Source organism: Malaclemys terrapin, chromosome 23 (genome assembly GCF_027887155.1).
Source record: "Malaclemys terrapin pileata isolate rMalTer1 chromosome 23, rMalTer1.hap1, whole genome shotgun sequence".
Lineage (NCBI taxonomy): Eukaryota > Metazoa > Chordata > Testudines > Emydidae > Malaclemys > Malaclemys terrapin.
Genome location: NC_071527.1, coordinates 2,305,151 through 2,330,008, shown reverse-complemented (window position 1 = coordinate 2,330,008; position 24,858 = coordinate 2,305,151). Strand labels below are relative to the sequence as shown.

General features: G+C 52.5%; 2 protein-coding genes across 4 annotated transcripts in view; both read right to left on the bottom strand.

Annotated features, from left to right (window-relative positions):
- Positions 1-626: 626 nt before the first annotated feature.
- Positions 627-18,596, bottom strand: PA2G4 (proliferation-associated 2G4). Of its 2 annotated transcripts, none has more exons than XM_054012304.1 (13): positions 18,397-18,596; positions 15,062-15,190; positions 13,239-13,344; positions 12,960-13,029; positions 11,565-11,657; positions 9,858-9,921; positions 7,473-7,551; positions 6,245-6,323; positions 5,818-5,951; positions 4,774-4,868; positions 4,171-4,298; positions 3,430-3,483; positions 627-2,557 (listed from the first exon to the last, which is right to left on the bottom strand). In XM_054012304.1, the coding sequence occupies exons 1-13, from the start codon at positions 18,482-18,484 to the stop codon at positions 2,492-2,494; spliced, it is 1,185 nt and encodes a 394-aa protein (XP_053868279.1). In that variant the 5' UTR covers positions 18,485-18,596; the 3' UTR covers positions 627-2,491. The 2 variants fall into 2 exon arrangements, with proteins under 2 accessions (XP_053868279.1, XP_053868278.1); XM_054012303.1 differs by having other exon boundaries at positions 18,426-18,505.
- A 1,135-nt stretch (positions 18,597-19,731) lies between these two features.
- ERBB3 (erb-b2 receptor tyrosine kinase 3) overlaps positions 19,732-24,858 on the bottom strand; it is a 39,715-nt gene continuing 34,588 nt past the window's right edge. For both annotated transcript variants that reach the window (XM_054012267.1, XM_054012268.1), the window contains 2 exons: positions 24,215-24,467; positions 19,732-23,749 (listed from right to left, as the gene is read on the bottom strand). In XM_054012267.1, coding sequence (XP_053868242.1) covers positions 23,193-23,749; positions 24,215-24,467 — 810 coding nt within the window. In that variant the 3' untranslated portion in view covers positions 19,732-23,192. The remainder of the gene's footprint in view (positions 23,750-24,214; positions 24,468-24,858) is intronic.

Here is a 24,858-nt window from a genome sequence, read left to right as displayed (position 1 = left end):
TGAGCACTTACTGTACCAGAATATAAAGGACAACCTAGTAACCGTTCGGGCACTAGGATCAGACAGCACCAGAAGGTCAGTTTCTCATGCTAGACGTCCCACGCACTGAATACGCCCTCAGGGATTCCTTTGCCTCTCGCCTGTGGTGCAGCCAGCCGGTGGACCCGCACCAGAAGCTATGGTGCTAAAATGACCTGATGACTTTCGCATTGGAATTTGCAAGGCCCCAACTCCCTCGGACCAACCCCAGCAGCGTGAACTCGGCCCTTCGTCCTTCCAAAGGCAGGAAGGGGAGTTCCATGCCCGAGTCTGTTGGGCAACACCCAAAACACTAAGGTGGGGTTTGGATTTGAAGCTCCAAGGATCCCTGCCTTTGGCCAAATGTTTTCTTCCCCACTGTTGCAGAGCATGCTGTGCTCTGTCCAGCAGCCTCCACCCCAGAGGTGGCTGCATTTCAAAGATGCACCCCAGGATGGGGTGCAAGATGCCTTAAAACCTTTTAGGGTGAAATGGATTGCAGAAATAATACAGACCACATTTCTTCTCTCACACACATACTCCTTCCCAGCCCCCCGCAACACCACAGCCCCCAAAACAGCAGACCCATTCTTCTGTCCAAACAGCAGTGTCACTAGTCAATTTTATTTGGAAAAAAAATCAGTTACAGAATATTTCTTGGGAATTTTGTTTCAAACTTTTCACAACCAGAATGGTTTTTCTTGTCTCAAGAGGTACATCTTTTTCCAATGTTATTTAAAAGTAAAAATAGAAAATTAAATAAACCTCCAGCAAGTCTTAGTGGTTTATAAATCAGAACTGTGAATGAGAAAGATTAGCCCTGCCGTTCCTTTACCGAAGGTAATAGACAGTGTATTGCTTATAAATGCTAAAATGTTCCCCTTCAGGAACAAGACATCTTTATTTTCCCTTAAGCTCATGGTTAACATTTGGGAGCAGCCTAAGCGAAACCAACCTGCGATTTCAGTCTTGGACAGGCATGTCTCGCCGCCACTTCAGTGTGTGATGGGAGCTACCCTGCACCCCTTCAGAATCTAGCCCACGGTATCTCTATCACTACCCCACCCCCTACAAGAGCTGGGCAGTTTAGAAATGGGAGCAGACAGTTTGTAGACAGATGGAAAAATCTCATTTATTTCCTTTTATTGACGTAAACTTTGGTAGCATTTGCAAGGATCTTTTTTCTCGTTTAAATTTTCAAACTCAAATACTGCCAAGGAAGCACTTGACCCAAAAGCACAGGTGCACTCATCAGAAAGGGTATCGTTAAGAGGCAGGAGGCCTTCCAAGCCAGCTACAGTAAGTGCTTAGACAGAGACCTGGCTGGATAACAAAACCCCCACTTGGAGCCGTACAATTCAACTGGAGAGCTTTAAAAAAAAAAGACGTACTATAGAAAAGAGATTCCCAGGGGTGAAGTCTAGCCCAGGTCTGCTCACTTCTGCAGCGTTTCCCGAATTCTTGTATGGCACAGAAGGGCATGTGGGGAGGAGAGGGGCATTCTTCTGAAAAAGCCGACTGTATACGACAAAAACAGCGGCAGTTGTTTTGGTGTATGGGGGCGGGGGGGGCGGGGGAACGCTGAACTGCCCCGTGACGTTGGGAAGTTAAAAACGCTGGCAAGGTGCTGAACTGAAGCTGGTGGGCGCTCCAGACGCCTCTTGCCCTTAGGAGGAGTTTTGCAAGGGGTTAGTGGGGAAGAATGGCTCGAATTGAGTGCTTCCTTCCTTACATTATGACAGTCTCAATTAAAAACAAGCTTATCACACCTGTGTATTAAAAATAGCGCTTAGACACAAACCAACGCAAGTCAGAACTCAACAGTCTGAATGGTCTACGGTCTTGGGGGGGAGGGCATAAAATTCCATACGACTTTCCCAATTTTAAATATACAAGCTAAAAAAAGGGAAAAATTCCACACCAAGGTAACAGTTTTAAGTGGCAGAGAAACGTCCTTGCGGGAAGGGGGAGCGCTGGGAAGCAGAGGTATAATAGCATCCCTGCTACCGGCTCCCTAAGCACATGGCGCTTCTCAGGCTTCAATTGGTTGGTTGTCAGATGTGACCGAAGATCCCACCCCCGCCAAGAGGGATCAGAAAATCTTGAAAGGGAGAAATGAAGAAAGGGAGGAGGAAGAGGAAAGAATTGCTGTCTACACTCCCTCTCTTGGGATGGGTAGTCACTCACCTCTTTAACAAGCACAAGTAGTATCAAAGGTTAGAAAGAGTGGGGGAGAGACTAGTTTTTACTCCTGGTTTTATTATTTTTGTTTGTTTGTTTGAAAGCAGTCTGAAGTTGCTGAGCGAATCCTCCCTCAGAGCAGAGTCAATTGGAACTGGCTGTTGTCAGTGGGAAGTCCAGGCTGCCTGTCATTGGGGGTGTAAAGAGACAGACAGCACTAGATTTTTGTTTCTCGTTTTTTGGGGGGAGCGTGCGAGAGACTCGGGTGCTACATGAGGGGAGCTGGAGCCATTCAGTCGCCGGCTTCGTTCTCTTCTGCTGTTTCCCCCGTGGTGGCATTCTCTGCGTTCTTAGATGCCTGCGGAAATGAACCCAAACCGGGATAAGTGATTCTGCTTCAGAGGGGAGAATCGCTAACTAATTCTGGAGAGAACCCGGAGACACGCAGGCCCACAGCACCCTGGAGTCGCCCACCCTGCAATACTCCATTTTCCCTTTCAAAGGCCAACCTCCACGTGGCTCCCCGCCCCCAGATGCAGTTCATCTCCTGTCGGGAGCACTGGGCATCTCTTCCCTTCCCAGGAGCTCTCTGATGTTGGTGCAAGAAGAGTTCTCTTCTGCCACCCAGAAAAGTCTCGTGAAGCTCTCCACCTTATCAGCAATACCAGCTGGTCAAATCTCAGTTGAGCTAGTCCCTTTTCCTGCCGACATCTCCCAGGGTGCAGCTCTGCCTTGGTACCTGGCTACAAATCACTATGCCTCCATGACTCCAGATCAAGGCTGATCAGTTTACAAGCAGGAAAACAACCTCTCTACCTGCCACTGCAGCAAACTCACTCTGGGATCTGAGAGGCATGCTGGGATCTGAGAGGCATGCTGGGATCTGAGAGGCATGCTGGGTTCTTTCTGGCCTGGCCAGTGGTAAAGATTCTGCTGACCAAATTCTGCTTTCAGTTACACCTGTGCAACTGCACTCCAGACAAGGGGCGGTAGTCACCCCTCCGCCAGTGCGAAAGCAGAATTTGGGATGGAGCAAATAATTCCATTGACAACACATGAGCCGGAACAGAATCCATCTCCCCTCTTCCACAGCCGTAAGAGCTCTGCTAGGCTAAGAGGAGTCAAAATATCTTTTTGCTAAGGCCTGAGTGGAAAGTTTGGGGTCTCCCAAGATGCAGTTAACCTGTGCGCGTGTGTGACCAAGCCATTATGAAGTGACAACTAAGTTACCTTCTTTTTCTTCTTTTTCTGGGTCTTTCGGCTGGCGGAGCTTTGTAGCAGTGCCTAGGAAGAGAAAGAGAAGGTAAGCAGCCGGGACAGAGCCGTTTTTTTTGCTGACTGGGGGTAAAGGGAAATTCCAATGTAGCAAAACAAGCTTTTGCCAGCCATAAAGGAACAGCAGCACGTCCTGGACGGCTTGGGCTGGGCAATGACACTCGCCATGCACAGCCTCTCTGGATCCCCACGGCCGTGCAGGAAAGGGCGACACATCCGTGACCAAGCAGGTGCCACTTGTGGCCGAGGCGGGAGACTTGGGGGGAGCCTGCTGGAGATCATGCAACTCCTCTTTGCTCGGAATGCTGCTGCCACCTTCTCACATGTGCAGAGCCGCGCCCCCAGACAGCTCCAACTGGCTCCGCTTGGCTTCAGAACTAGGCGCTCAGCTTTCGCCTCAAACCTGCACGCTCTGTTTCCGCAGGCGCTCGGCCTCTCTGCGCCTCACAGCTCTGCCTTACAGGGGGGTTCTACAGATCCAAACAGCTGAGAGAGAATAGAGACCAACCCACCACTCCGAGGGGGCTAGCAAAGAGGAGAGGGGACTGACCAACCTGCAGTCTCCGACCGAACCGCGTGCCTCTCGCCCCCCCAAGGCGGTGAGCTAGGTCTGGTTCTGGCCCATGTGGCCCAGAAACGGGTGACTTGTGCGTTTCTATGCACTTCAGGGAAGCAAACGCGTTTCCTCGGACTGACCTTCAGTTCTGCATCCTGAACCTCAAACTCGGATTTGTAGCGCTCCGGCTCGAAGGGGCCGCAGGTTATCCTCATGGGGCCGTTGGGCATTAAAAGCACTGTGAATTTGAACTGGGCGACGAACTCGCCTGTAAAGCAGGAATCACAGTTAGAGCCACCACGCTGGACTACACCTTGACAGCGGGGGAACAGCGCACAACCCAAAGTCCACCTTGCTTTCCCGCCGTCGCGTCTGCCCGGGACAATCAGTAAACTGCACCTGCAGTCTTTCAGTGGCGTCCCTCCCCGCTCAGGGCAGGATCGTTCCTGAAGTAGGTCCTCCCGGCTAAGCTTTAAGTGAACCAAACTGACGGCACGTCCATCACCACCCTGGGGAGACTATCCCCCATGGTCCAGCAGATCTCACCACCAGGATTATTCTTATGCAAGACCTGGCAGCCAAGGGATTAAGAGCTACTTAAGGAAGAAATCTCCTGGTTCCTTGAGAGCTGGTATCTGCACAGCACCGCCCTCCAGGGAGGTGGCTACAGCGGGAACCTGTCTGAGCAGAGCCCCGGAGGGGACCACCCCTGTGCTCTCTTGCAAGCCCCCCACCGGACTCACCTTCCTTCTCATAGAGGACATTGAAAGGCTGGAGCAGCTCGTGTTTGGCGCATTCCACCACCCCCATCCTAGCCTTCTTCTCATCCTCAAACGCCCTGCGAGAAAGGGAGAGAGCCACGGACCTGAGCCTCTGCCTCGCTCGCTGCTCTAACGATCGCACAACTGACAACCATTTTCACCAGAGGAGCGGGAAGCGCTGCGAGCCAAGTTACAGACCCAACCCTGCTGCCTAACTTCCCACCGGGGGGTTGGCTGGAGACGTTACTCAGCCAGTCCCCAACTAAAGGCCAGCCTGCGGTGTGCTGCTGGTGCAGGACGGCTGGCAGCGTGCAGATGAAAGCTCAGGAAGGTAACGGAGTGAAGTGAACGCAAGACGTTAGTTTAGAATACCAGAAAAGCCCACCGCTCTGAGGCACAAATGGAGCATTAACCTGGGAGGTAATTTCCTTTTGCTAAAGTGCACATCAGTCAAAAAAGGGGGCTTGGGACTACCCCTGCGTCCTGACACAGCTTTGACTCCACTCTCTGTGAATACAACAGGACTGGTCCCCTTGAATTTCAGCTGTAACCCCCCGCAAAGGCACAGGAGGGTCTCAAATCCTCACAGGGGTCTTAATCTCCTGGCCAGGGTGAAACATCAAAGTCAATCCCATCCCCTCCCTACGGCTTGTCCAGCCGCAGCAAACCCCGCCAGAACAGCCCCCTCTGTGACAGAGCAGCTGTCAATAGCCAGGTGAGGGCTCAGACTCATAGACTTTAAGGTCAGAAGGGACCATTATGATCATCTAGTCTGACCTCCCGCATGATGCAGGCCACAAAGCCGTCCCAACCCCTTTCCCTTGACTCTGCTGTTGAAGTCCCCAAATCCTGTGGTTTAGAGACTTCAAGTAGCAGAGAATCCTCCAGCTAGCAACCCCTGCCCCATGCTGCGGAGGAAGGCGAAAAACCTCCAGGGACTCTGCCAATCTACCCTGGAGGAAAATCCCTTGCAAGACCCCTATTCTGGGCAGATAGGGAGGCCGTGAAAGGAAGAAGAGAGAATACCTGAGAGTAAATGGCATAGTGTCAAAGCGCCTCTCCACCTCGCTGAAAAAGGCACGAGAGGTTTTCATTTTCAAGCCGTACTGCTTGGAGGGGTCCCTTTTGTAAATGGTAGTTCTCTGGCCAGCATCCTTCGCCTAAAAACACAAACAAGATTCAAACACAACCCACAGACAAGACGGGCGGACGGTAGGACTGAGTGCATGCTGGGGCTTCGGTACCGCCGGAGGGCTTTACATACACACACACACACGAATACTCCCAGCCCTCCCTGAGGGGGCTCCATTTTACACACATGGAAATGGAAACCCAAGGAGGTGAAGTGACTGCATACAGAGATGGAGCCTGGCTCCCCATGCCATGCTCAGATCAAGGGGCCATTTTGAAGTCCCCATGGGCATCAAGTAACAGCCTGCTGAAGGACACTCACCTTCCCTTCCCCGGTGCTGACAAGCACGTCAATGGCGTAAACTTCATGGACCTCAAACTCGGCTTTTTCATGGTCCTTCCTAGGTGGGAGAGGTTTGGCGAGTGAGCAAAGTGAGACATCTCTACAAGGGAAAACATCCCCCTTCACCCTAGTAATATTGCTGTACAGAGCTGGGGGGTGGGGGCACAGAGCACCACAAATGCACGTGTGGCGCTTTACACAGCAATTAGGGGAGCGTTATCAAATCAATACACAGGAGACAGAGGCAAGGCTCCATGGAAGTGCTCTACAGTGGTTCTAGAGATCTGCTAGACAACCATCATTCAGGAAATTCTTCGCTGCCCCAGCCACCAGCACCATCTTCAATCATTAAGATGGAAGGGACTTTAAGAAACAAGTTTATTTGTAATCACTTATGCTGTTTACTCTCTGCACTTAGCTCAGCCTAGAACACAGACGGGTCATTTTCACTTCCAGTACGTCTTGCATTAGCTCAGCAAGACTGCAGCTTACAGATTGACTTTAATTGAAGATATTTTAAACAAATGTCACAAAAACTTTTCTAGTCAAATTTATTCTCTGTTATTTGTATGGTAGCACCTAGGTGCCCCAGGCACGGACCAGGGCCCATTGTGCCAGGCACTGTACAAACCCAAAACACAAAGTTGGTCTTTCCAATGATTTTAAAACCCCCCAAATCCTCAATGTTGGGTCTAAACAACCAGAACCTATCCCTGAAGGAAAGGGAGGATCTGGCAGAAGGGAAAGAAATGGGTCCAAGATGTGACTGAAAATGGCAGCCTATGAGAACTAATTTGATTGGGTTCAATCTAGTTCCTGGTGAATTCGTGTCCACACCATTAAAGCAATCCACTGTCACAACTGGGAATGGTTGGCGATTTTGCTGGCAGTTGCAGAGACCAAGGACTGACTTAGTGATGGGGACACTTTCTAGAACAACCGGCTGACTGCACAGATGCCAGCGAAAGGTTTAGAGAATAACAACCTTTAGTCACTACCTCCCATCCCAAGCTGTAAATGCAGAGCATCACAAATTACCTTAATGTAAGAAAAAATGGAAGACTCTGGGGTAACCAACACCCGCTATCCCACCCAGCCAGATACCACAGGCCAGGAACTAGAAAAGAGAGGTGATTCTCACTGCAGATCTGGTCTCACACCCCCTTGCAATGCTGATAGAAGTGACAATCCTGGAGAGGAGACTTACTTTTGCTGGTCTGTAGGGTTTTGGATGATAGTTTTCTCTCCATCAATCACGTGCTGTTTCAGCTGGTGTGACAGCATCCCTGCCAAGTTAGGAGAATCCATTAGCACCTCAGAGCTGCAAACCAGCTACAGAGTGACTTGCATTATTAACGCTCCAAGAAGGTGCCCTTAAGCTTTCTGCTAAAGGGAGAACGGCAAAGCTAAAATTTGAGACCGTTTGCCTTTCTACCACCCCCTCTGTCCAGGGATCTCAAACAGCTTCATTCATTAAGTTACACAACTATTCTGTGACAAAGCAAAGGTCCCCAGGTTAAAGGGTCCAAGGCACAGCCACAGATAAGATTCCTTTGTACAACTTCCAACACAACAGTCTAGCCACTGGACTATACCGGCTCAGCAGTAACTCCAGGAGGACATGGTCTAAGCCCTCCCTAAAATCACGCAGCATGTGTTTTAAACAAGCTGACATTCTTCTTTTCAGTCTCTGTAGCCTGGGACATCAGCTACCAGGAGAATCAGCAGTTGCATGGGGATTACCGGCATCCAAAGTCTCTGAACGACGCATTCTTGAGCGTCTCCAGGGATGCATGGAGGCAGAAATGTTTTTGCCAGTGTTTAGATTACTTATGTCCCTCCTGCACAGTCTAGCTAATGGGGCATTCAGCAAATACTTTTGGGCTTAACTCAGTCTCCTTGTCTGCTTTGCAGTACACGTTAGAATTCAGATTTATCAAGGAAAACCAAAAGGCCATTTCTAATCTGCTTCCCAAGTCACCAGCCACAGCAAGGGAACTAACAGGTCTCCATTTTGGAAGGACTGTGGCCGGAGGTGGCAGAGATCACCGCTGAGGCAGAAAACAGCTCCATTTGTTTTCATAAACGGGTCCTTATGCTGCTGCCAGTGACTGGATAATTAAGGCACCCGACTGTTTCCAAAACAGTGGCTGCTTAAACTCCCTTGACAGTGTGAGCAGCCGCCTCCTCACTGCAGCCGCGAGGTGATGTTTTTCCTCCCAGAGCGCGGAGCAAAGCATTGGCGAGACCTACCCAACATCCCACGTACCAAACAGCCCCGTCTTGGAACTGCAGCTCTCTGCAGCGAGCGGAGAGAACAAGCCTGCTACAGTATGTCCTGGGATTTAACTGATTAGTGGCGACATGATTTGTTGCTGAAGTAATTGACAGCCACATCACTACGTGACCAAACCAACAGGATAACAGAACCTGTCCAGACATTTGTGTTTATAATTTTGACAGATAATTTCCACGTTTATATTTAAGCATTTACTTTCAATTTTTATCCATTTAAATGTTCACAGCTGCAGGAGTTTATCGGGAGGTCAGACAACAATTATTTAATGATGGTAAAAAAAAAAAACCCAAAGCTTATTAACCACTAAAACACAAATTTGTCAACCTCACATGTCCAAACACACAAAGTAACTGTCCTTAAATCAAACTCTAAGTCAGAGGTCCCAAAAGTGTGGAACATGGGGGGGAGGGGTGCAGCAGGGCCCAGACCAGCCCCCACGGAAGTGGGGAGCACTACCCAGCCCCTCCCCACCCCCAGCTCTGCTCCGGTCACACCCCCAGCCATGTCCCTGGCCCCACGCCAGCCCGCAGCCTTGGCCACTAGCCGCAGCCCCACTCCAGACCCCCTCCCCCATCTGCGGCCCCCTTATCCCTGTCCACGACCCCCTCCAAGACGCTCCAGGGGAGTGTGGACGGGGTAAGGGAGGTAGGACCCTCAAAAGTTTGGGGACCACTGTTCTAAGTTGTCAAGCACCCCTTTCCTTTCTTACTTTGTCAATCTGTACATTTCAGTTACCCACCAATGAACATTTTTTTGGTTGGTTTGTCTGCATATAGTGAAACTGACGTTTACTGATAGGAATCTAACCCTTCCAAAGCTAAACCTAACTGAGAACTGTGAGCTCAGCTCCCAGGCACCTTTTCAAACATTATGGTCTGATTTGTCTAAGATGCTTCCAAAGGAAACTTCCCACTCTCCGGTTCAGAACGGTATTACTGAGAAAACGCCAACGAGTTAACGATTGACGGGAGCCGTTCACACATACTGCCTTATAGCATCATTCAGCAAAGGCTCCCCGACCCATTTATAAACATTCCCTCACCTACACAGATAAATATCTGCATTGTACCAACGGGCAAACTGGAAGTACAGAGGTTAAATGATTTCCACCAGGTCTCACAGGGAGCCTGCAGCAGGCTTGGGGGAGAGTGCACAAGAGTCCTGATCCGTGACAGACATGGAGCCGTGCTCATAACCATTAAATGCTTCCCAAGGTTTTGAATCGAGTAGGCCAGGGCTCCCTGCACCTTTACTGCTCCTCTGGCTGTCGCTCTGAGCTGAGCAAGGCCTTACCTTCGATAGGCGTGCAGTTAAACGAGTGTGCTATTTTGTTCCAGGCGTCTGTCACTTGTGTGTTCTGCGGGAGTAAGAAGACAGGAGAACAAGTCAAGATTTTAAAATTCAAGCCACAGACACACCAGAGATTTCATCTGTCCTCTGCAATGAAACCAGTGCATTCTCTAACTGAACGGCTCCTGCAACATCCCCTAACATTTAGGGAGCTGAAACAATCGCAGGTTGTGTGTTATTTCATACCCGCAAAAATGACAAGGTAACAGCAAAAATACAAATCCAGAAGAAAAAAGAGGTGTTTTGTGCTATGGCAGTAGTCCAAAGTCCCCACGGCGCTAGGCACTGTACACACACATTGTAGGAGACAGATCCTAATCTACAGTGCGGATACCACTAGGATAAACCAAGCATGAAAGAAAGGACTGGAGCATTATCCCCATTTACAAACAAGGAGCTAAAACCCAGCAAGATTAATTCACTTGCCACACGTCACCTAGTAAGTCGGTATGGACGGAGGCTGGTAACATGGATGAAAGGGAACGTCAACAGTGCTTGAGAAGTGTGAACCCCAAGGACAGAAGTGTGGTTTAGGGCCCCAAGGGAGATGGTTATGAGGAATGGCATGAAATCAAGAAAGAGAAATTTAAGCCAATTATTAGGAAACATTCCCGAACAGCGACCTCTATTAGAATGTGAGTCTCCCAAGGAAATTGGTGCAAGCCCCGTAAATCTTATATTTAAATGATAAGCCCTCTGGGGCAGGGCCTTTTTTATTCCATTTGTACAGCACCAGGCACAACGGGGTCTGGGTCTACATTTACCACTTCGGTAATACAAATAAATACCAATAAATAAGCGAAGGACAACTGTGCAATGAGGAGAATGGATGGGTTAGAGCTGACCTAGGACCTTTGCCATCTTTAACTTCTAGGATTTTATTACTTCTCATTTTGACTGGAAGTTTCTCCTTGGAGAAATCCAAGTTCCTCATTGGATAAACACTGACTTTCTACGGAAATTAAGGCACAGCGATACATGCCAATTGACCTTGGTCACTGGGCCACCATCTTGATGTAAATTCCAAGATGCAGCCACTGTGAAGAGAGATGCAGAAGCTAGTCTATTCTTTGGGTTTCATACTTGGCTGGAGAGTGAAACATGTGCACGTCCAAAGTATCTGCAAAACCCAAGATGCAGGTCACAGACACAAGCCAGCAAGTGTGACAGGTTCACTCCCTCTGGCTCTCTTGCTCACCGCGCCTCAAACTGAAAAGCAAGCCACCAACCCAGTTAAACAAGGTTCATCTGCTCCTTCCTGGAGGGCATCTGACCATGCAGTCGGCTGCCAGTGACTCGTAACTCTTCAAATGGCTAAGAGTGCTCAGCTGTCTTCAGGGAGGGACCGACAAGCAGTAGTACCAAGCCCTTGTGTATAACGATGGCTTCTTCCCAAGTAGAGCTCAAATGCTGCTGGACAGTTAACACTGCGTACAGCATTAAAGCCACAGCAACTCACTCCGCACAGCTCGTGCTCACCCCAGAATGCGCCTCAGCGGTCTATGGCCAGCTGGGTGTAGTTTCCCCACACAGTTGATCCACCCCTTCCAGAGAAGGTCACAGCTTTCTATTTCTACAGAGCAAGGGTAGGGTCTGCGTGTGGGTTCCTGACTCTCTAGATACACCTGGGCAGCACCAAACCATTCTCACCTGGTTTCCGGGTTTTACCAAGCGCAGGGCAGCTTCAGCACAGAGGTGAGCCGCTTTGACGACATCAGCTTTACGACCCGTCACTGGGGTTTCCTGGAAAAAGTTGCCTGTTTTTGAAACATGTCTTTTCTCCGCTCTCTAGGATGAATTCTGCACTAGTGGGAGCTCCAATCTGACCCCACACTGAAATCCTCCATCCGCAATACAGCAGGACGCCCTTCCTTCCCTCCCACTTTGCTAACCAATCTCAGGCTAAGCATGGAAGGGACCCTGAGGAGAGGGGAGTTCAAAGTTCCCAACCTATTCAGTCATCTCCGCTCTGTCAGAGGGGCTAGCTACTGCCAGCTGCAGCTGAAATAAATTTAAGAACTACAGACAGGAGCACTGTATAATGTGTCTGACCCCCCAGAACTACACAGGACAAAGCCCTGGAGATCGTCCTTTAGCAGCCAGGAGCCTGGACAAGCTGAGATCTAAGGGCTCTTTTCCAACTCCGCTTTCTACCATCTAGCCCTAATATCAAGTCAACATGTTCACGAGGGAACTGGTGCCCCCAGGAGCTTGCCTATGATTCACTAACATCCTCCTCCAAGGGCTACAGGTAAAAACAGGAGTTTAAAGTTTGTTTACATGAAAAGTTTATTCAAATTTTACAAATATATTTTTCCCTAGATGGCAAGTCCCCTGAATGCTATTTGCGTAAGTGACTTCCCAATGCCAGGACAAATGGGCTGTGCCATCAACCACCCACGTCCTGCAAGCACCTCCATCAACACACACCAGGCCTGTACATGTCACACTGCCCCTGAGTAAATACAGCCACTTACAAGCCAGTGTGCTGCAAGTTCAGGCAGGAGAAGTGTGTAGTGGGGACTGGGTCCTGCAGCCATCTAACTTGCTGTACAAATCACCTGAGCTTAGAGCTGCAAAGGTGAACACAGCAGCCTCCTGTGCTGGCAGAAGGAACAAGATTCTCCACCTTAGCCAGCAGGGTGCAGCAAGTCCAGTTTGACCAGTCTGCTCCATGCACCCAGGACACTGTCCTCTCAGACTCTCACCACAGATCAGCCGGTAAGTGCAGTTCATCTGCAGCAGCTCCGCTAACATTTGATTTGTTTCACATGTGTTGTGTTTGATCTACTTTAACGTTCAAACAGTTCAGCATCCCGGCTTTTCTAAGGTGAATAATGATTAATTGTTTTTTAAACACTGTTTCTGTTAATGTTCTCCAAACTCATCGATGCACAGACTTCTGCTCTGCTGCCAATGTCAGGTGCTCTCTCTGCAACCAGGGGCACTCAAGCGTGGGCTTTTATATCCTGCTTTTGCTGAACCTCACCTGATATGAAAGTAGCGTGGGAGAGCTCTCCGCTCAAGCCATTGGCAGAAACCTACCTTCTCTGCATCGACGAGAAAACTGTGCGCTACATTTGCTATGAAGCCATCCACATGGACTCCCAGGTCACTAACACAAAGAGGAAAAACAGGACTAGTTGCAAGCAGGGCCTCATGGCTCAAGAAACTTCTTTATGGCCTCTAAACACATTAGAGGAACAGGGTATGTTTCAAATGCATCACTTGCCTGGCCAATACTTCCTAGAGTTAGCCAGTTTGTGAACGCACTTAACAGATCAAGCACCAGTAAACTCACAAAAACATAGCTCAGACACTTACATTTTGACCAAATCTCCGTCTTTGAGGATATAATCCTGGTCACTCTTCAAGGGGGAGAAGTGACAGACACAGTTATTTACTGATATACTTGTTGGGAAGGCAATACCTATGAACAAAAGGAATAACGGTGAGATCGCAACTGCGTGAGACCTGTGTGCACTTCGGAGACACGGACCCTGCTGCCATGTACTACAAGGCACCATGCAGGCAGCACCCCATGTTCCATCACACAGAGCAGCCAACAAACGATCTGCACTTGGGGATCCAAATGCATACGTGATTCAAAGCCTCAACCTGCCGCTCACATATGCAGGATACAACCAGGAGTCTAGTTTGTTAGTTTCTTCTGATGCACCGGAGAATAAAGTGGGACAAAATTATAGAGCTGCACTACCTCATGCTGCGACCTTGGCAGCTTGCTCAAGCTAAGCCGGGCCTGTCAGTGCCCAAAGAGAGATCGCCAAGAAGCAAGGAATTCCCTCAGACATCAACGCACTGCACTGTTCTAGGGATCACAGTGCTGCTGGAGGTGCCATCTTTCAGATGAGATGTAGAAGCACTGTCTTGATCACTTGTAGTCACTAAAGATCCAACTCAACTCATTATATTTGGAGTAACTAGAACTCCCCCTGCAGCTTTCAAGGGCTACAATATTTAGTTTGACCTCCTGTCCTAAACACATCAACAGCACACACCAATAGCTCAGAGTGACAGACATTGGTGTGATTCATTTAGTATGCATATACGCTAAACTCTCTGGGATCTTTCAGGAAGAAAGTCACTGTGGAAAATCAACATTTGATTACTATAAACTCAGGCATCTGCCTTGAACTTGGGTAAAACAAGTCAGCTCTAGAAGAGATCCCTTGTTTTTAACTGTCCCTATTGCCGTTTTAATTGTCTAGGTTGCAGGTGATATGGGCGATACGGGTGTAGTACATTAAAACAAAGTGCTTTCCTCAGGAACAGAACTCCGCTCGTTTGGAGCACGTGAGACTGAAGCAAAGCTAAACAGGTCAGCAACTCTTACGACATACAAGTAAGGAGACAGCAAATCAATTGAGACCACAAGACAATATGGTCTGAGGGTCGGAGCACAAGTAAGGCAGTCATGAATTTCAAAATTCTTATCTCAGCTCTGCCTATGACTAGCTGTCTCCTATTCAGGGAAAATCAAAGCCTCTAGGATGTTTGTCTCCTCAGCTGAGCACCTGCCAGGACTGCTGAATGGTGTACAGTGCTTTTAAAACCAAAGCACTAAAGTACCAACATAGATCAGTTGGGGTTTGATGCTGACTTTTTAAGCATTGTTCTGTGCTCTGGGCACAACCCTTTGGCCAAAAAACAGAACAAATGTTTGCTGCGACTCCCAGCATCAGACCAACTCCAGCCCAGACAGACAAATGTGGAAGACCTGCATTTAAAGCAATCATCTTTCTCTCAAGAGACCTCAAATATCCAGGGCCAGGAACCATGACGCTCACCATGGCTCTAGCCATGGAAATCTTGTGAAAATTACAGACCAGCAAGTACGGTAGACAAGGCATTTATCTCCAAAACAAATCTAGTTTGTCTGAATGGGCGTGGCTAATTCAAGCGTGAAACGCAAACTAACCAGTGCTGTGTAGTAGCTGTTGTAGACTGTTCCTTAGCAGAAAATTTGGGGTGAGTTTTTTTTGGGTGAGTGTGATAAGCCTGAAATTCAGCTTTCAGAAACAATCTTCATTATGCATTTCAGTAGTTTCACTGTATGGTGTGATGTAAACAAACAGAAAAGGAAAGAGCCCTGCATTGAAAAAGGAACCCTTGAAACTGTACTTTACCTTTTTTCATTTCTTTCTCCTTCTTGAAGATTTTGCCAGTCTCTTCCATGATCATGGCATCCCCTTTCTCACACAGGCTGAGAACAGACCCTCCAGATTTAGCTGCTTCAACCACTGCGCGCAGGACCCCTGGGTTCAAACACACAGTGTTGTTGAATTTGAAATGGATGCGTTAACTAAAAAACAGCCAACAACTTAAAAAAAAAATGAGACCCTTCATCGATGACAGTGCTGCAGGAGGGATTAAAATTGATGGCTCAACTTTTCACTGCAAGTGAGTACACCAAACATGCACAAATTTGATTATTTTTTACAACTGGCATCGCTGGACTCTGACTCAGGAAGTCCAGCAAGCACTACCTTGCTCTGATTGCAAGAACATGTGAACTAGCACAGCAATGTGCACACATGAAGTGTTGAACTGTAGATGCCCTTGAAATGTCAAACACCTGTCCACTCCCACCTACACACACAGCAAGGTCTGTTTAATAAAGGAGTCAAGTGGAAGCAGCACTGTTCTCCCACATTCCTTCCCTTCAGAAGTCAGGGCTATAGAAAGAGGTTCAAAAATGACCCAGGAGACGGTGTGTGTCACACATCAAAGGAACAAGGGCTGCTATTGTGGGTTTCAAGGACTATTTCTCATTGGGACAGGTCACTTGGCACCAGAGTTGGCAACAGCACAGAACAAGTGCAGCTTAGCTACCTACATTAGTCTTACACTTTGCAGCCACCTTCCTGCAACTGCACAGAAGCATTTCAGAACTAACCCTTTGCTTCCTTTCATTCTTCCTAGCACGGCTAACTTTGTAGACAGTGTGCCGCACCAGAGGTTACAAAACGCTATATTCCCTAATCACAAAACACTGCATGGATTTGGTTAAGGAGGTATTATAGTTTTGCTTTTCCAGCACTTCAAAGGGCTTTATCAGGATGTTGAGATCCCATCACAGAATACAAGTTACATTTCTCTCTATTTTATAAATGGCTAGAAAATAATTGAAGCATGGAGCTGTTTCTGAAGTACTCTAGCGTCACATGTGTGAACAAATCTTGATTTGCCTTACTCACAAGAGCAGCCCCAGGGAAGTCTCTGGGATTATTTGAGGGTGAACAGCAAACAGGTTTGCACATTAGCTAATAGTCAGTATGTACAGGTACTGGGAGCCAGGGCTTTCCTTCTGTTCCCAGATCTACCTCTGGCTGTATGCAATTACTTCACCTCTGGTCTTCATTCCCCCCCTGACAAAGTGGGATAATTCTTATTGGGAGCTGTGACGCTTACAATTTTGTAAAGTGCTTTCAGATCCCTGGTTAAAAGGCATTTGCTCAGAAATATTTTGTCCAATTTCTACTACGTTGGGGAAAGAGCCTAGTTAATGAATTAAGTAAAAAAAAATTTGTTTCCTCATACAATCACCTTTCCATGTACTACATAAACTGTCCGGTGGCACCTTAAAAACTAACAGATTTATTTGAGCATAAGCTTTCGTGGGTAAAAAACTTCACTTCTTCAGATGCATCTGAATACTAATCTGGATGCATCTGAAGAAGTGAGGTTTTTTTTACCCACGAAAGCTTATGCCCAAATAAATCTGTTAGTCTTTAAAGGTGCCACCGCACTCCTTGTTGTTTTTGTGGATACAGACTAACACGGCTACCCCCGATACATAAACTGTGAATTTGGAAGTGGGGTTTTTAAGTATATCTAAAAACCAATCACAAAAACAGTATTTTATGTATGCCATCATGTTGTGAAGAAGGGGCAGCTTGAAAATATGAGGTGTTAAAATTCACACAGAAGCAAAACAAATGGCGATCAATATCCATTAGGGAATGGGAAAGTTACAAAACTGTTTAAAAGCACTGGCCAAGGAGCATCTATTAACTGTACTTATACAGTGCCTCATTCCATGAATTAAAAGCACTTTACATCATTAAATACATGTACTACGTTGTCAAGAAATCAAGAGAAAAATCAGGAAAATGTAAAACCTTCTAACTATTCTGGATTTTAAATGTTTTACCTGTGACTTACAGAAAAATACCGTGACCATTTTACCTTCCCATGAGGAGTGTCCCCTACATGCCATTGAACTGATCAGAACAGATTTAAAAATTTTATTACAGCTAATGTTAAAAAAAAAATTATATAATACATAGATTGAGAAAAGCGTGTCTGTACATCTGGGTATAGTGCTTAGATTATCCACAAACACAAAGCTGGTTTTTAAAAGTACATAATCCGCAATAACGCAAATGTAGGTGACTAGATTGAACAATACAGTTTAGAGATTAGAATCCAAATACTCGGGGAACGTCACTCATGAAAACTTGTACAGAGATTTGGTTGTGGAAAGCCAAATACATCAATGAGTGGAGACGGTCCCTCAGTAATTGAGAATTAGGTAGGTTGTCCATGTCGAAAGGATTCCAGTTCGCACTACATTGTGTCTAGGACTGGGCAGAGCATCCCAACAGGACACAAGTTGACACGTGCCGGGTAAGGAACATGTTTGCGACCCGACCCCCCACCCCCCGTGCCCTGGCAGCCTTCAGCGGGATCCCCGTAAAGGGGAGCTCTGACCTAGCGATGGCGAAGGGCCCCAATGCCAGGGGGGCCGAGCCCGGACCGCCCAGCAGCTGTCACTTTCCCCGGAGTTACGAGCCCCCCCAGGAACGATCGGGCAAATCCCTGACAAGGGCCGCGGCGCTGGGGGCTGAAGCCGAGTGTGAAGCGCGGACCCCGCGGCAGGCCGGGGTCTCGGGGCCGGGCGGGGGCCCGGGAGAGGCCGCCCCCCCCCGGCTGCCCCCCCCGGGGGCCCGGGAACAAAAGCCCACGCGGGAGGAAGCGGGCGGGCTGCGGGAGCCGCACATGGCAGAGGCGCCGCGGGACCATGTGGCGGCGCTTCCCGGCCGGGGCCCGGCGCCTCGCGGCCCCACGAGAGCCCGGCCGCCCCCCCGCCCCGCCCCCAGGCCTGGCGGCCCAAGGGGGGGGGGAGCTGGGTCCCCCCCACTCCAGACTGCGGGGGGGGGGGGGGGGCGCGGCCTGGCCACGTGCTAGGGGCGCCCCGAGGTGCGGGGGGGGGACCGGGCCCTCCCCGGCCTTTCTTGGGGCAGGGGGGGGCTGTGCCAGCGGGGCCCCCCCCGGGCACCCGGAGCCGCGTGGGGGAGGGGCAGGGCATGGCCCCGGGGGGGGGGGGGCGCTGCCTTTCCCCCATGAGCGGGGGGGGCTCAGGGCACCCGGGGGGGGCTCAGGGCACCCGGGGGGACCCAGCCGCCCCCCCCCCACTCCTCCCGCCCCCCCGGCGCGGCCCCCCCGGCCCCGCACTCACGGTTGGCGATGTCCCCCCCCATCTTGTACTTGGTCACCACCAGGTCCTCGGCGATGGTCAGCTCGGCCGCCTCCTCCTCGCCCGACATGGTGGGCGCCGCCCGGGCCCGGCCTGGCCTCGCCCCGCGCTGGAACCGCCGCCGCCGCCTGAGGAGAGACCCGGCCGGAGCGAGCGAGCCGGAGAGAGCGCGGGCTCCGCGCGGGGCACGCTGGGGAGGCGAGTCCCCGCCCGCTCGGCCGCCGGACTACGACTCCCGGCAGGCGCCGCGCGAAGGGGGAGGGGGCCCCGCCCGCTCGGCCATTGCGTCGAGGACCACGGCTCCCGGCATGCAGCGCGCCCGGGGAGCTCTCGCGCGAACAGGGGCAGAGTCGCGTTTTCCGAGATGGCGGGTGGGCCGGCGGGTCGCAGTGCACGCTGGGAGTTGTAGGCTGGGGTTGGCCTGAACTACAAGTCCCAGCGGGCTGAGAGGCCCTTAGTTAAAGAGGGTTGGGACTGGAGGGGCTGCACTAAGGGTGGGAGGGACGCGGGGGCACCCCAAGGGGCGGGGTGGGAGGGGAAGAAAGGGGGCACGAAGGGGGGAGGGATTCACCCTAAGGGGGAGGGGATCACGGTGGGAGGGGCACCCCAAGATAGAGGGACACCCTCAGGGGAGGGGTTCACCCTAAGGGGGAGGGGTACCCTCAAGGGAGAGGAAAGGGGAGGGGATCACAGTGGGGGAGGGACACCCTCAGGGGAGGGGGAGAAAGGGGGCGCCCCAGGAGGGAGGGACACCCCATGGGGGGGAGGCACAGGGGCACCCCTGGGGAGGCTGGGGGTGCATGCTGTGGGGAGGGGTCTAACCCAAGATACCCCCAGCAGGACCTGGAGCTGCAGCAATGGCAGCCAAGGGAGGGGGAAGAAACTGCCTCCTCCCAGCACCCCTTGGCATGGGGCGTGTGGGAAGAGGCATCTCCAGGGTCTGCCCGCCCTGGCCCCACCCACTCCTCACACCAGCCCCCCTCCACTCCCAAAGCCATGCCAGCAGGGACACACTCAGGCACCATGTTCATCAGCTTCACTTTTATTTTGTCTTTACAAAAAAAAAAACATTAAAACTCCTTCAGTGATGGGAAGCACAGAAAACAGAGAGACGGCGTAGGCGAGGGCTTCCCACGCGGGGTTCATGGGCCCAGCCAAACCTGGCGGCCCAGCCCTGAGAGTGACGGATGCCCAACACTTGAGAGGAAGACACCAGTCCCCCCCACCACCTGTAACAACACACGTATGGCCCCGATCTGGCAGTGAGATGTGCGTGGAAAGGCCCTTCCTTCGCGCTGCCAATGCTCACAGTGTACGTTTCTGCATTTGGTGTTTTCTTAAAGCTTCATAGTAAATAAAGTATGGTTCTAGGCTTCGTAGCTGCACAGAAAAGCTTGAAAACACGACTCCTTGTGAGACCTAAAGGCTCAGAAACCAGAAGGCAAATTAAAAAAAAACAAACCCAAACCAAACTCATTTAAAAACAAACAAACCAGGATTTTGTAGCTGAGTTTGTGATTTTTGAATACTTGAGGTTGGCATAGCTGCTCACAGAGACCGCCTTGCACTGTCGCAGAGCACAGCCCCCGGTGTACAATTTCCTTACTTCACCGATGTTGTATTCACCATGGCCACGGGCTATAGTACACTGCAGTTTGTATGTAGTTGGTTTGCCTAGCTCGTGCCAGAGCAAATGTATTGACAGGGCCTCTATATTAATAAATACATCCCCAGTTGCTACATATGAGTCCAACTCTATGCATCTCCTTCCAAGACCAGAGCCTAACTATGCAATAATAGTATATTCCCTTCTGATATGCATATTCCCTTCGAACCTTGGGACTTTTATCCTAGCTTGGGTCACTACAAATGGTGTTACTATTCCTGTAAGTGTCTCATTCCTTTCAAAAACAAAACACTAAAGCTATTTCATCCTGCGGCAGTGAGTCCCACAGGTACACTTGTAAAGCTCAGAGATTTCTTTTAACCTTCATTCCACCAGTTCTGACACACAGCAAGACAATGCAAACAAGGACAGGAGACAAAAAAAAAGTACTCCCTGCTTTCCAGAGTGTTAACCTTTATGAAAATGTACGGGGGGAGGGAGGGTCTTCTGGAAGATCCAGGCTACTGGAGGCATTGCATGTGTTTCTTTAAAAGGACTAACTAGCAAATTGGATTGGCTCAGTTTGCACCTGATCTTCCCCTGCTCTTGTGTCCTCACTTGCATCCCTGCAGCATGCTGCCAGTGCGAGCTGCCACGTTTACATGCCCTTTGCACAGGTGTAAACAACCCAAAGAGGATTTGGACCCGGTGATTTCACTAGAATTAGTCCAGTTGGAAGCAAAACCGGGATCAGCCCCTTTGAGTTCAGTAGGAAGGTGCAGCCCCCATGCTCAGCTCTCCCCAGGTGGCTTTTGGTGTGTTCCTTAGTTCTCTCTCCTTTGGAGAGGCTGGGACGAAAACAGCAAACCCCTCACCCTGTCATGCTATTGATTGTTCCCGTTTTAGAACCCAGGAGTCCAGGCCCAGCAGGCTATCAGCTCCTGCATTTAAAACAAATACAAACGGATGGAGCCGCGCAGCCTGGTTAACGCACACGACGGGTGGGGAGACTTCAGACTTGTTTCTGCTTCTCATTCTGAAATCCAATAAACCGTTCCCACGTGAGAACATTTTTCTGCAGCGTTAGTGCCACTTGCCAGCAGGGGGCAGAGTGGCAGCTTTGAGACGTGTGCCAGGCAGGGGCCCAGTGCCAGGCTCACTAGCAAGGTGCCCGTGCGGATTCCTTAGCCCAGACGTGCAGGGCTGAGACGCGTCACACACCTACATGGGGAGGGATCACGAGTTGGTGCTTCCCCACGGCTCTAGCAGAGGGGCGAAGGTCTCACTGGACACCCCAGAAGGGTCTCTGATCTCCACAGCCAGTTCGAGGCAATGGGGCTGGCTCCCCCCTGCTCAGCCGGCTGCAACAGGGAGGGGAGACCTGCCCCATGCTCCCTTCCAAAGGCCCGGGCAGGTCCCTGCTCTAGTCAGACGTTGGTAGTATGTATGGTCTGTCCCCCCCTCCCGCCCCACCCTCTGGCTGAGCAAGGCGGGGGAGAGCTGGGGGGAAATCCCCCTTCCAGAGCTCAGAGAGCGGAGGGAGACAGCCCGTTCTAACCGCTAGACACCCCCTTCCTCCTGCAACTGGGACCAGAACCCAGGAATCCTGACTCTCACGCTCCCTGCTCTAACCCTTAGACAACGCTCCTTCCACCACTTTAACCAAGGCTGCTCAGACTCGCTGTGGGTCCCCCAGGTAAAAAGCACTGACATCCCATGGCCTCACGTGGGAAGAAGTCACAGCCCCTCACTTGCTTCATTTGGGGGGTGACGAGGAGGGCACACGCTCCGCTTCCTGCAGAGGAAAGCAGCCCTTTGGCGGATCCAGACCCCCCAACAGACAGCGCAGGCCCGGGACAAACACGGAGGCCTTTGTTGGAGGAGAGGAAAGACGGGCGCACCCGCGAGCCAGGCCAGCCTGCTCCAGCTTCGCACATGGAGTGAACCGTGCCACGAGATTCAGTGCAAAAACATCAACTTCATTTCTTCGCCACAGGCTTGGGGGGTCGTAACTAGCTCCCCACGCCTCTCATCGGGCATGGCTTCCGAGGGGTGACAGGAGGGAGGTCCGGGGCTGGAGCCTGCTGGCCTTGCTTTTCTCGGGCCCCAGGCTGGGATCACCCCCAGGCGCGGGCTCTGATCACCCCGGTTTGGTGGGAATCAGGAGTAACTCTGGGGGATCGAGATCAGACTCCGGCCCCCGGGCTTCTTACACCAGTGGAAATCGGGTTGAACGGAACAGAACCCGACCCACCGACTCTCTCCACCCAGCTGCAACCTCTGCTCCTAAGCGGTGCTTAGCTCAGCCCCGGCAAGGGAGGGGGGCAGCAGTCATTGGGTCACCCCTGGTTTGCAGGGGGGCAGGAGAGAGAAGGCTGGGGCAGGTCTGCCCAGGGCTCTCCCAGCGCTTTATAAAGGTCTATAACTCCCTACATGGCCCAGAGGGGGAAACTGAGGCCCAGAGCAGCGAGTCTGGGACATAGAACTCAGGAGTTCTGGCTCCCAGTCCAGCGTTTTACCCACTAGACCACAAACCAGCAGCCCCCCCTCTTCTGTTCACTTCACCCCACGGCCTTGCCTGGAGCAGCTCCGGGATTCTTCATATCCAGGTGTAAACAGACACCCCCCCCCATGTTTGCTTGGTGGGGGGTGAGGAATGAGGCAGCCCCCTCCTCCAGCTGCTCCCCATGTGCTTGATCCATGGCTGGGCCCCAAACGCCCCCAGCCCCGATTCTGGGAGCTCAGTACATGAGGCTTTTCCCATGTGGGGAAGGGGAGGACGCAGCCCCTGACTCCCCTGCCCACCTCACCAGATGTAGGTATCTGTCCTACGTCCGTATGTCTGTGATTCTGAGGCGGAACGGTGGAGGGGGTAGCCCCCCCCCGACTGGTTTGATTTCACAGTGGGGCAATGCATTGCCCCCAGCTGCCAGAACCAGCCTGCATTCCAGCATGCAATGGGCACAGACGCAGGGGCAGGCCCCGGCCCCCGCTGCCCCGTTAAGGGAGCGTTGGCCATTTCTGCCCACCCTGTAAATACCGTCTGGGGCTGGGGCAGGACGTTCGCTCCCAGACCCCCGGCTGGGCTCGTTCGGCGAGGGGCGGGCAGGCGCCAGAGTCCAATGGCCCTGCCCCCCGGGGACAGACGGGTCGGGCACCCCCCCGTTGCCCCCTAGGTGCACTGGGCGTCCGCCTTGGCGAACAGCCGGCTGTGCCAGTAGTCGGGGTTGTCGAAGGCGCAGTCCGAGGCTTCCAGGCTCCGCAGGGGTTTCATGAAGCCGTTCTTGGGGCAGGGCGAGCTCTGGCAGTCCAGGCATGGCCCGCTCCCCGGAGCCAGGATGGCCTCCATCACCTCGTAGCCCTGCTCGTCGGGGGAGCCCCGGGGGACGGCCGCGCTCATGCAGGTGTAGTCGTCCCGCCCGGCCCCCGGCGAGCTCAGCACGCTGCTCAGGGACTGGCTGAGTTTGGGCTGCTTGTTCATGTATTCGTAGTCCTCCTCGGCCGCGGCCACCTCCCAGCCGGCCACGGGCAGCTGGGAGCTCAACACGCTGCCCAGGGAGGCGCTCCGCTCCGAGCCCAGGTCCATGTACTCGTAGCCCAGCTCCTCCAGGGAGGCCGGCCGGGGCTGCGGGGGGCGTCTGTTCATGTACTCGTACTCCTCCTCCTCCGGCTCCGAGGCGCGGCCCAGGGGCCCGTCCCGCACTGCCCGGGCGACGCTGGCCGCTCGCTCTGCAGGGAGAAGCCGATGACAAGCCGGCGTTAGGTGCAGCCGGCAGGGGGTGGCGGCTGGGGACAGGGCTGGGATAGATGGGTGTCTGATCTGCCTCGTGCGTGCGGGGCAGCCGGGGCACAATGGGAGAGGCACGTGGCTCTCCTCCCCCATGGCAGCTTCCTTCCGGAGTCCCCAGTGAGGCAGGAGGGACCGAGTGGCTCAGGGGAAGGGACACCGCGACCCAGATATTTCCCACCTCCGGCTCGCGGGTTTCCAAGCCGGCATCCAGTCCCCAGCTGCGGCGAGTTTGCTGGGTCTCAGCCCAGCAAGCCAGGTAACGACCGCTAATGACCACCCCCGCGGGCCCCTTCGTGGCAGGGACAACCCAGACTGCCCCCCTGACTCCCGGAGCAGGGTCCTGCCCGGGGGAGCTGCGGGAGGCAGCCTGGGGCCCTGAGGTGGGACCCCGGGGCTGCCATTACCTCGGCCATGGTGATCCGGCAGGACGTAGCCGTTGATGTCGTCCTCACCGTCGGCAATGCCCGCCGGCAGGGGGAAGCTCTCGCGCTGGGAGAGGTAGGCGCTGTCGCCCCGGGAGCGCAGGCTCGGCAGGGAGAGCTCCTCCATCAGCTCGCCCTCCGAGGCCGTGCCCCTGCCCTCCGACGACTCCGACACCGTCCGGCCCACCGACTCCTGCCGGACCCGCAGGGCCTGCCGGGTGCTCAGCCCGGGGCCCTGGGAGACGTGGAGAGAGAGACGGGGTCAGGAGAGGAGCCGCTGGGCACGGGCCAGACCTGCCCCTGCTCTCTGCGGCGGGGACGGGCCAGAGCCCCGGGGATAGCCTTAGCCCAACTGCTCCGCTGCTGACCACTGCTAGCCCAGTCCTGCCCCAGCGAGCTCCACCCGTGCCCCTCAATCCCAACCCCCAGCCCCGGGCTCCTCCCCACCCCCAGCTCCGCCCGTGCCCCTCACTTCTGACCCCCAGCCCCGGGTTCCTCCCCACCCCCAGCTCCGCCGGTGCCCCTCACTCCTGACCCGCAGCCCCTGCTAGCCCAGCCCTGGGCTCCCTCCAGCCCTGCTGGTGACCCTCAATCCCGCCCCGCCGCCCCACAGGACCCTCCGGCAG

Coding starts and splice junctions, on each gene's coding strand:
- PA2G4 (XM_054012304.1), bottom strand. CDS start 18,484: ATGTCGGGCGAGGAGGAGGCGGCCGAGCTGACCATCGCCGAGGACCTG. Junction 7,552..9,857: donor TAACTGCACGCCTATCGAAG/GTAAGGCCTTGC, acceptor CTAACTTGGCAG/GGATGCTGTCACACCAGCTG. Junction 4,299..4,773: donor TGTCCTCTATGAGAAGGAAG/GTGAGTCCGGTG, acceptor CCTGCTTTACAG/GCGAGTTCGTCGCCCAGTTC.